The sequence below is a fragment of the Zootoca vivipara genome, chromosome Z1, assembly GCF_965207765.1.
Source record: "Zootoca vivipara chromosome Z1, rZooViv2.hap1.1, whole genome shotgun sequence".
Taxonomy (NCBI): domain Eukaryota; kingdom Metazoa; phylum Chordata; class Lepidosauria; order Squamata; family Lacertidae; genus Zootoca; species Zootoca vivipara.
The window spans coordinates 25,699,828-25,712,025 of NC_142583.1; the positions used below are offsets into that span (position 1 = coordinate 25,699,828).

General features: G+C 38.9%; 1 protein-coding gene across 6 annotated transcripts in view; it reads right to left on the minus strand.

Annotated features, from left to right (window-relative positions):
• The window catches only part of TENM3 (teneurin transmembrane protein 3), a 1,254,397-nt gene that overhangs the window by 258,537 nt on the left and 983,662 nt on the right, over positions 1-12,198 (minus strand). For 5 of the 6 annotated variants that reach the window (XM_088659546.1, XM_088659521.1, XM_088659527.1 and 2 more), the window contains one exon: positions 815-907. The exons of the other annotated variant lie outside the window; for it this stretch is intronic. In XM_088659546.1, coding sequence (XP_088515672.1) covers positions 815-907 — 93 coding nt within the window. The remainder of the gene's footprint in view (positions 1-814; positions 908-12,198) is intronic. 6 annotated transcript variants of the gene reach the window in all.

The window sequence follows — 12,198 nt, forward strand, 5'->3', positions numbered from 1 at the left end:
AACACACACACACACACACAAACACACACACACACACACACAAACACACAAACTGTGGTAGTCCAGCTGAGAACTAAGTAACTAGCATTAAATGCCCTTCAAGTGTTCATTGCTTTTGTTCCTTTAAGGAGGGTACTTAAGGATATTTATTTTTTCAAATGGCAAATTCCATAAGTGTTGTATAACGTAGATATCAAAGTCTAGTTATCAGCTTCTGTTCAGTCAATGATGCTATAATTCAAGAGTGCTGATTGTGAGATCGAAGTGTAGCTTTGGATTACATCTGGCCCTGTACTTTACAAGACAACTACTATAATTACTTGGCACATGTTCCTCACAAGAGGAATGAATGCAATACATAGCTGTCAAGTCTCCCGTTTTTTGCGGGAAAGCCCCGTATTTAAACCCGTTTCCTGCTGTTATCCCGAATTGAAAAAAATCCCGTAAATCCCCCAGATTTAGAAAGCAGCTCCTACCGGCCAGGGAGGCTCCTTCTGCGCATGTCTGGACATGCGCAGAACCAATTTTCGATGCCGCTCTGCCCATTTCTGGTCACCGGAAGTCGCTTCTACGCATGTCTGGACATGCGGAGAAGCGACTTCAGGTGTCATGCCACTGCTGCTCCCTTATTTTTCAATCCGGGAGTTGACAGCTATGATGCAATATGTCACTGTTGTAAAATGCTTAATGGTTAATGGTATATTTTTGTGCATAAATCCATTTTTCTCCATAAAAATAATTTGAGTTTACTGAGTAAACTTGTGAAGCAGCATTTCTCTGTCATTATTATGTTATTATTTTTACTTTTATTTACTTCTATTTTGGTAGCGTTCAGTATCTCCATTCAGGATCAGATCCTCATCATGATATTCAGTGTTCCAACATAGGGTGGGTTGAGCAGCAGTCCCTGTAGAGAAAATCACAACATCAAAGTTGCATTTAGAGGGGCTGAACCTTCTTGGAAACTGAAGGCATTTTAAAAGTACTTGTTCATCATGGAATCCTGGCAAGAAAGATAAAATTGTAGCTATAATCCCACATCCATTTATTCTGTTATATTTACACACCCACACTGACACACTGTTGCAAAATTTAGGCCAACACATTTGATTTTTGTTCAAACAGAATAAAAAAAGCAGTCTGTTACTATGTTTTATATACAACATATTGTTTGTGCCCTTAGTATTAACAAATAAAAAGAGATTTGCTACAATGCAATATGCCTGAGGCAACCTATAAATTAAAGGAGTAAGAGATATTCTAAAACAAATGTACAATATTTTATTTATTGCAAATATTCTCGTACATTCCCACACCCTTTAGTCAATGAAGACCATAACTATATTTCAGAAGAAAAGATTAATGATTCACACCATCCCTTTTACAGGCTTAGAATAAGTCCTTGTCCATACTTAATGCAATAATAAAATTCTCTTCAGTTGATTAAAATACGCCCAGTATCTAAATGACAGGGGTGGGAAAATACAGGCTCATTACAAATAATGCAGGACTGGTAAAAAAAATGGCAGAGAGTGAATTCATAAGGGGGAAGAGGGTTGTCAGAGCACCTCCTATCCATCAGGCTGCCACTACATTTGTTGAAGGATATACCAGTTGTTCTGGCTTCGCATGGCCTCCATAAGAAGCTGCCTGAAGAAAGGTTAAGTCCACTTCAGTGCTCTAAAATAGCTAACAAGGCCTGATCAGAGCTCAATATAAGGCAGAGAGTGGAATTCTGATGATCAGCTGATGCATAGGACACACTGCCCTCTTAGGTACTGGGAAACAGTCCCTGCTCCTCTTCAGTTGCTCTGTTTCTCATCTGTAGCCACTCTTCCAGCTCCTCCTTCCACTTATCAGCCTCCTCCAGTGTACCCTGGCTCCACTTTCTTCTTACAATTGCCTAAGCTGAATGTCTGGTGAAAGATTCCCACCAGCTTTGAGCACCCTCCCTAAAAGGCTTTCCACATGCTTTTCTGGGAAGCTGGCTAGGTACTGACACTTTTCAGTCAGCATTGTAACTTAATCCCACCATCCCGCTTTGGAATGCTCCAAGTGGCTTCAAAGGTCATGCTCAGAATACGTAAGCTCATTACAATACACTGAAGCTGGAGCTGCAGCAGATACTTGTCCTTAAGGAGAACAGGCATTCAATGAATGGTGGGGTCAAGTGTTAACCCAACACTTTCTTGGACTTCTCTGGGTCACGTTTTTGCCAATAACCTACAGAATGTTCAGTTATTCTTAAGTAGAGGTGAACTGAAACTAACTTTGCTTACTTTGGAACCTTGTTTTCAGGCAGCAAAGTTGCATCCCTATTTTAATCAATGCACGAAGGGGGCTAGAGGTTTTCCCCTGACACTGAATAACCCCCCACCCAACTATTCAGTGCTGGAAGATAGGACAGCATCTACACATTGCCTAGGCAACCAGACAACTCTCCTGATCTTCCAGCAAAATAGTAGTGATTATTGTGGCTGTAACAGGCATAGAAGAAACAAATTTGGAAGTAAATTGAATAGTTTTCCCCCCAAGGGGATTTCCTATCCCACAAGTACCAAATTTCATCCCCCAATTTTCTGTTGACTCATTATTTTGCTCAGTCCTGGTTTTAAGACTTTATTGACATACATAACCTGTAAAGTTTATAAGCAGGTTCAAGGTATGTACAATACCTGTTATAATTGACTCAAATGCTTCAGTAAGCAATAGAGTTATCAATGAAGATAACATTCCAGTGGTATAAGTTTGGAGACATGTTCAGTATTAAGAATCATCTCAACACTTCTAGATTTCTACTAGCAGCTCTCAGCAAGCAGATTGTGAATTTTTCCATGCATCTTGAGGGTGTTGGATCACTATTCAGCACATCCAGACATCCAGCACTCACAAACCCTTCCATCTCCAAGTACTTTCAAAATCAGCATTTCCCTTCATTCAGGAAACCCCTCGTCTAGTGATTTACTAACTGGGAAACTGAGGCCTGTGATGGTGATTGTGTTGTACACATGCAATACTATTTAGCATGAGACAGTGAGAAAAACATAAGGCAAAGAGACAGAGCTTAATTTCTAAGATATAAATATCAAGAAACCTGACCAAAGACATGCAGGCTATAGGAAAAATATAATGTTACTAAAACAAATGCTTGTGGTAATCTCTAACCTACAAAAGTATGTGGTGAGAATAAGTAGCTTTAACCCAGAGACCAACATCTGGCAAGTGTCTCCAGAGAAGCAGAATAGAAGTTAAATATAGATCTCCTAGTTTCATGGCTTCAGTATGAGTTTAAAATAAAACATAACCTGACTGTGTGGCTACATCGTTACAAGAGAAATAACTGAATGGTCTCACATAGACAACACCTGACCAAACTCCAGTGTCCCTTAGTTTCCCACCTCCAGATGTTCACATTTAGCACCCAGCTCTTGATAGTCATGCTTAATTTTTACAGCTGTACCAGACCTATATTTGATATTATTTCAAACACTCTCTTCTATTGAACTGTAAGTATTTATATATATTATTTTATATATACATTTTGCAGTAACCATCTTCTCAACTAAGGATATGTACAGTGCGTGTTGATTGCACAATGAACTGGTACCTGCAATGTATTGCTATTATTGCAAAAACAGGGTTGTATGGTAGCCAAGTAAGTTTTACTCAAAAGAGACCTATTGATATTGATGGGACTAAGTTAGTCATGTCCAGTGGCAAATGGTGCCACTTGGCTGCCTGGGGCGGCACCCCCTGGGGGCGACGCATTGCTCCAGAACGTGCATGCATCCTGACGCACGCGCCAGGAAGAACTGCGCATGGCCGCACATGCGCAGCCCGTCCAGGTTGGCGCTGCTGCACTGCTCAGCCGGCAAGCTCGGCTGGCGGTGACGCTCGGCCAGCAGCAGCTCGGGTGGAGGAGGCAAGGGGCGGGGCGGGGGCGGGGCGCTGCCCCCGCCAGACTGGAGCTAGGGGTGGCCCGCCCCCTACGCCCCTCCCTTGCTACGCGCCTGGTCATGTCCATTAATTTCAGAGGGTCTGAATATGACCAACTGGGTTGGATATAATCCAGAATATTTATTGGCATAGTTTACATTTCTCTGCCTTAAAGTGTTGGGTACAGTGGTATCTCTGGTTAAGAACTTAATTCGTTCCGGAGGTCCGTTCTTAACCTGAAATTATTCTTAACCTGAAGCACCACTTTAGCTAATAGGGCCTCCTGCTGCCACCACGCCGCTGGAGCACGATTTCTGTTCTCATCCTGAAGCAAAGTTCTTAACCCGAGGTACTATTTCTGGGTTAGCGGAGTCTGTAACCTGAAGCGTTTGTAACCTGAAGCATTTGTAACCCAAGGTACCACTGTACTTTCAGCTGTACTATACTTGGGCTAAGGCAGGCAAGTAGCCCTTACTGTTTCAAGTCTGGTAATAGCAGTGTGCACCATAGCTGCCAAGTTATCCCTTTTTTAAAGGGATTTTCCCTTATGCTGAATAGGCTTCCTCGCGAGAAAAGGGAAAACTTGGCAGCTATGGTGTGCACATTTATTCTAAAATGGTTTTAATACTAGAAAGATTCAACATGAAGCACTGCAGAAAAATAGATAAGAAATGAGCAAAGGTTACATTGGTGGGGGAAGGATGGTATGGTTTGCTAATGAGTATAGATCTGAGACTTCCTTTTATGATATCAGACATAACCTGATTTATCAATCAAAGAAAGGGTTTGGTAGAGTTCCACTCAATTAAGTTATATAGTTTTGCTTTATTGTGTTAGAATATGATAATTATGATATCATCCATGCCTGGATTTTTTTGTATTAGGGATTTTGCCTAGTTGTTGATTTAATAAAGCTGAAAGGATTGCTTAACCAAATCAGATATGTGTTAAATCTTTATATACTGACCTCATAGTGGCAAAGTAAACTCAGCACTAGACAGCTTAGACAAACCCAGACAGGAAGCAGCAATATAAATCAGATTCATATTGGGGAGGGAGGCGAGAGTAATAATTCACAACACAATAAGGTACACAGTTAGTTACTTTCTTTTTTTCCCTTTCCTTTTTTTACCTTGAGACCTTTTGCACCTATAAAAACCTTACAATGTTGGGTAGTCTAATGACAATCAATGTTTAATTATGTTGAACACCCAACCCCTTTTCTGTATGTAGGTATTGCTAGCTTTTCTATTGCTTGTCTCCTAGGATACCTTTTTATTGGACAGACAATTCCAAGATACAATAAAACAACACCAAAAACAACTAGCAAGCAATAGGGCTGAAACTTAAAAAGATGACAATAAGGCAGCTAAATGTCTGAGCAGTGAAGGCTGCCATAAGCATTAAGGGCTACAGCAATTAGGGAAATAGATGCCACCTCCAGTGACTACTGAAGGAACCCTTGGGGTCCCTTCCAACTCTACAATTCAAGGAATCTATGAAGAAAAAGGTGCTTGAGACTGAAGTAAAAGACTGCTATGACCTGGATGCTATGTGATGGTGATGGAGACACACTATAGAGGTGAGAGAGCAAAATGCAATTTTAACTAGTCTGGAGACACTCATATTTATCTACAATTTCAGATATTCTTCATTTTATCACCTTTCCCCCTATGCTTACAAATAGTACTGAATGGTGAGGGAAAGGGAATTAGGGATGACGGGCAGATCTGCCCTGAAACTCAGAAGTGTGTCTGTTCTTCTACTTCATGTGGTGTGACAGCTAAGGGGGCACTCAGACATTCACTCATATACGAAAGAACTATTGACTTTTTTCTTGACTTTCTTGACAGTTTCTTGACTTTTTTTGCAGTTGTGGGATCTATTAATCCTTTTTCTATTACACTGGGAACATATGGTTTATTTAAGGTAAAAGGGCTCCAGATTTCCAGTTTTACTATGCTGTTAAATTAAATATATACAGAAATATCAGCTCTGTGTGAGATAGCTCATTGGACTAAATGAGCAATAAAATATTGGTTTCACACATACACCCTTTTAAGACATAAGGGGTATCTCTCCACAACAGTTCATTGTAGACATAGTGCTGCTGATGCATGCAAGTTTTGTGTAGTGTCCACATGATGCTAGCCTCATAAAATGATGTTCACTTTATTTTCTCATTTAAACCAGATTTACAATTCCTGCATAAAATCATTTATTAAAAAACACATGGAAATAGTAAAGCCAGATTAAGTGGAAGAGGGGATGAGACAGGATAGTGTTTTGCAGATGACAATGTCATGCAGATACTGAAAAACTTGCAAACATGAATACCACCATGTCCACAACAAACTGTCATGTGAAAGCGCCCAGTGAAAGTGGTTTGAGCCTATTCACAGGAGCAGATTCTTCATGGATCTTCCTCTATGCCAGGCACCCCCAAACTTCAGCCCTCCAGATGTTTTGGACTACAATTCCCATCTTCCCCAACCACTGGTCCTGTTAGCTAGGGATCATGGGAGTTGTAGGCCAAAACATCTGGAGGGCCGCAGTTTGGGGATGCCTGCTCTATGCAGTGCAAAAAGCAGTAATCTATCCTTCCACAATAATATTTTCTTTTACTGTTGTCAACAAAACGTGCAGAATATTAAAATCAGTATGCTTCAAAGCAGAATTTCAAATGATTCCAGAAAACAAGAAAGTCTTATTTCACTGAGAAAAAGTAGGAAGTTTCAGCATTTACAAATTGCCTTCCGTGCATAAAAGGCAGGATCTCAAAGAAGCCCTGGATTAACTATGAATACAAGTTTATTCAGTAATCCATCAGAAGCAACAAAATTCAAAGCTGATAGAGCAAAGAGATAATATATTCAAAGTCAAGTGGAACAGAAGCCAGAATGTTCTAGCTGTAATATTTTCCTCCATCACAACATCATGCTGACCGTCATGGGTCAGTTACATTCTATACAATCATGTGAGTGTTGCTTTGCATTTATATTTCTCAGAAGTCGTATCTTAGGCCTTCAATCTTTGATTGAACACATTGCAAGGGATACCAATGTGGCACACTAATTATGCATTCAAATCTCCATATAAAGCTTTCAGAAGTAATTCTACACAACAGCCTGATTTTGCCAGGTGTTGAACATTTCTCTGAGTTACAGAATGGCTGGAAAATGCAGCCTGCACCAATGTGCAAGTAAATATACAGTGCCTGACAAAAGTAATCCAAGTGAGAACAGTGAACTATATACAGTGGTACCTTGCAAGACGAAAATAATTTGTTCCGCGGGTCGTGCCATCTTACGAAAATTTTCATCTTGTGAAAACAAACGGCAGACGGGGAGGGGGGAAGCGCGGGAAAAAATTCGTCTTGCGAGACGCAGCCATAGAAAGCTTCGTCTTGCGAGGCAACAAAGAATCGCTAGACGCTTTCATTGCGTGAGGCATTCGTCTTGCGAGGTACCACTGTAAACATTCTGAGCTGGAATTAAAAACATGTATTCTAAAAGGAAAAGGACTGATCAACCCTGTCACAAAAAAACTTTTACTAGCAGCCCAGAGTTTATGGAGTTCAATTCTAAAAATGGCATGTATTAGTTTGTTAGATACAGCTAACTAGCTGATAGTAAGGATTCAAGGAACTTATCTGAGAAATTTGGTTATTCTTGTATTGTACATATCCATTTTAGATGATAGCTCACTAATATTATAAATTTATTTTTATAAGTTTTATCTGCTATGGAGTCAATATTCTGTTTTAGATATGGAGATGGAGGAGAGAGATGAGGGGGAGAGAAAGTTATATCACTATAGGTGTGATATCCTATAAATGTGGTCTTTTTGTAAAGATACTAGAGATACTCTCTTACCAGGAAATACTTATCTATAGTGTACACTTTCATCACTGTGGGAAGAGAAAAATTAAATGGGCAAAAAAATCTCAAATGCACAGCCAAAATATGTTGGGGAAATGTGAAGAAGCAAGGATATGTAAAATTATGCAGTTGCTACATGCTTAGCTTGTAAAATTAAATATTTTCAACAATCTCAACTGTGCAGATCTGGATCTTGGCCAATTTTTAAGCTGACACAAGCCACTAGTAACAAGCCTATATGTAAAACCAAACTGAATGGATGAAAAAATCAAAAGCTTCCAGCAGTCCACTGTAGCCAAACTGCACACTCCCATTCCCCCATTCCAAGTTCTCTCAGACATCATTCATAATATTATGATGAAAGATTATGTGATCCTAGTCATATTTGTTATCTTCTCAGGAATTAAAAACCTATTTACTTTATCAAGGTACATGTTATACGCAGGCAGAAATCGGCTTCTGCATGCATATCCCTAGCTGGACAGAAAATTGCATACAGAGATGGGTGTTGCATACTGATGCACTTTCCAGGCCCAAAAGCTAGAGCTGCTAGTAGTCCTTTAAACGCTGATTCTGTTGAGTCACTGCTAGGAAAGGCAGTAAGGTTAAGTCTTTGTCTGCTTTCCTTTCTTTTCACAGAGTTGACAGTTCAGCTATTTCTTAAAGCGCTACACATGTGCAACTCTGGTGACACACGCTTAACTCAGTTGATTATTTGAATTGACTGCAACGGATGGAGAGGGGAGGCCAACAGCTTGCTGAAGCAAGAACTTTTAAAATGGATTAATAGACAGTTTCATATTTGTGTGTATGGCATATTCACATACACAGATCAAAGGAAACCAGTGGATGTCTTTAGAAGTAGGCTAAACAAGCTTTTAGTTTTGCTTGTTTAGGCGCATTCAGTTTCTGAGATAGGATGACTGAAGAACTTTTTGAGGTCACTTCTTACTGTACAGTATTTCCAAAAAGGTCCCATCAGAAGACAGAATTCCTTCTGGTCGAAGGATGAAAAATGTGATCATCTCAAACAGATGAATAAATATGGAACCTGAGGGATGTCAGTCAAATGGGAAATTAAGCCATTGCATCGTTTCCAGGCACTAGCCAATGGTGGAACTTTAGTAAAAGTCTGCCAGATCAGCACAGAAACTTAGGAAACAGTTAAGCTGGATTGGGTCATGTGGAAAGGCCTGAGGTAAGATTTTTTTTTTCCAGATCAAGATTGTTCTCAGCAATCCAATGCTGTTCTGCATCTTACCACTACCACACAACTACCTTGCTTCTTCATTTCCTTTGCCTCACCTCATTTTATTTCACTCTATCTCTTTTACACCAACCTAGTTTTGTGTTATTCCCAAGACCTGATCCTCTGATTTGATTATTTCTATGGCTTCACTGGGAAGAACTCCACATCCAATCGATGCACATAGAAAACAAGTCTAGGACAGAGGTTATACAACCCTAAACAAGTCCTCACACATCCATAAGGCCTGCATCACATTTTGTAAATTCCAGCTCAACTTCAAAAGTAGGCTATTAAATAGAGCATTTTACAATCTTTTAAAATAACTCTATTGAAATTAGTAGTAATCTTCACTAATATTAATTTTCTTTGATATGCAAAATGTGGCTAACCTATTTAATAGCACACAATATGGTGCTGCTAAACTGTGTTAGTACCCAATATGGTGCCATTACAACTCTGTTAGTTAATCATTTCTGCACCTTTATCTAGGTGAACAAAAGCCATGCTGCTGAATCTGCACAGCTTCTTATGAGGAATTTGATTCTCATGTGACAGTATTATTGTTCCAAAAGTTCATGTTCTGTTATTATTTTATTTTGTACTTGTTAGATTAGTAGTATCTATTTGTGATAATGTAAAACAGCCATATTTTTCCTTTTGGAAAATCTCCAAAATTATTTAAATAATACCAGGAGCACACACTTAAAGATCAGTCACAATTTCTTTTTAAAAAAAAGTAGATTAAAGAAAGTCAACAATGTTTTCTCAATCAACAAGGGAAGATGCAAAATCTGTGTATGTGTCTGCGTGTTTAAGCTGTTTATATCCAGAAATGGTGGGACAGAGAAAAGAAAATACTTTATTCTGGCTATAGCTGCACATGTGATCTGCCTTCTGTAAAATAGATGGCCAACTACACTTTCATTAAATTAGAACAAGATGACAAATATAAAATTTGCTAGCATGCACAGCAGACAAGCATTAAACATTATGGAAGGTTTCTACAGTACAAAAATGGATTTGAGCACTAGGGAAGAAAATATATTGAAAGTACTTCCTAATGAGTTTCATTCATTTCTCCTTCCCACGCAGTGGGACTTATAATGGCAGTACATTTGATATCTGATTGTGAATCTGGGGAAGCACGTACTTCACAGATGTATTAACTTGAAAATATTGGTAAAAAGCAGACGAAGAGCCATGGATGATGGGCCTTTAAGCTTGAATTTACAGTGGCAACTAGTACAATGGGTGACCAATGACACCACACAATGTCCATTTAATGCACTGCATTAACACACACACACACACACACACACACACACACACACTGACTGCATGGTCTATATTAAAACCAAAAAAAATTAAGAAATCATTTTGAAAGAGAAATAAAGCTTGCAATTGCTAACACAAAATGCTGGTGATAGCTATCTACCAGAAAGCTAAAGCTACATATAGAATCATAGAACTGAAAGGGACCATGAGGATCATTTAGTGTAACCTCTTGAAATCTTTTACTTAACAGGGGCTTGAACCCATGACTCTAAGGTTAAGTGTCTCTGGCTCGACTGACTGAGCTATCATGATTTTAAGAATGGACACTCCCAGCAAAATCTAAAGACAATAACTTCCCTAGAAGGAAATTAGCTAATTCACAGAACAAATGAGATTACTGTCATCCAAATTATTACAGTCTGATAACAAGGTTATCTGAGAAGTTGAAGCATTATTCTGCTGACACATCAAAATATTTTCTGTTATCAAAATAGACATCTATAAACTGTCTCTGTTGGACAGGAAATCAAATAAGGTAATAATAAATAAATCAAATGAAGCTAGGAACTAGATACTTCCATGTATTATGAAAAATAAAACTAATAAATGTTATTTAAAATAAATTGAGCTCTATTAGATAAAACTGAAGAAGGCGTTTCTGCAGTATGATGTAAGTCAGGTTCATTAAATCATTCTGTAGAGCAGGCATGTCAAACCTGCGGCCCTCCAGATGTTTTGGACTACAATTCCCATCTTCCCCAACCACTGGTCCTGCTAGCTAGGGATCATGGGAGTTGTAGGCCAAAACATCTGGAGGGCTGCAGGTTTGACATGCCTGCTGTAGAGCATCTATTGGGAGATAGCTGCCCAGATATTTTTGCTTCCACCATTGACTGTGTGGAAAAACTTTGTGAAATTCACCCAGAATCCTGAAACGTTCCTCAAAGGACTCACAAATTGATTAATTTTTGATAGTGCATTTTAGAAAAGGTCCCACTCACAATCCCATTTCTAAAAAGCTCGGTGCATCCATTCGTTTTAGAAGTGTCGTATCAGGGATAAATCAATGTGTTAAGAATTGCTTGGTAATATTGTTGTGGGATTAATCTTACAGAACAGATCATCAGCACGATTACCTTTGGCATTCTGTGTGCACAGAGTTCCATTCTAAGCATGAAAAGCCTTCTAATGCCAACATAGGAGAGCTATATATTGAATGATCTGCCAACATTCAATATTTAATCCTGCAATTGAAACCACTAAAGGGATACAACAAAGTAACAAGATGAATGAATTGTGACCTCCAACTTGCAAAATGACATCCTGAACAATTTATCTTTTGGGCATGTAGTGCATCCCATGGCTAATATTTCTATCACTTCTCCCGAGTTTAGGATTTGTAGATTTGATCAATGCTACATTAGCAAAGTACCTGAGGTGACAGACTGGGAATCCATTGCTTATGCTTGAACAATACGCTAGGTCAATTTGGAATATCTGGGGTCTGAAACAAAGGCCTATTAATGAAAAATCAATTTTATTTCAAAAACTGCATTCCTAAGCATCTCTTGCAAGGTGACTAGAAATAAAGTGTTTGTGAGTTGTGAAAAAGCAATAAGGACTTGAACTAGGAAGCAGGTGTTTTTAAGTTTAGAAAGCATGGTGCTTTTTAATATTCTGGTTACTTGCCTCTGTATGGAAAATTATTAGTCCATACATAAAACATTTGTACGAAGATTGTGATAAATCCCAAAGAGTGATAATACTTGGGGAGGAATCTAATTGATGCCTGTGATCAAATTTCAGTGGATGTATCCACTAATAGAAGAGAAAGGATTGATTTTTGCTGATTCAAAT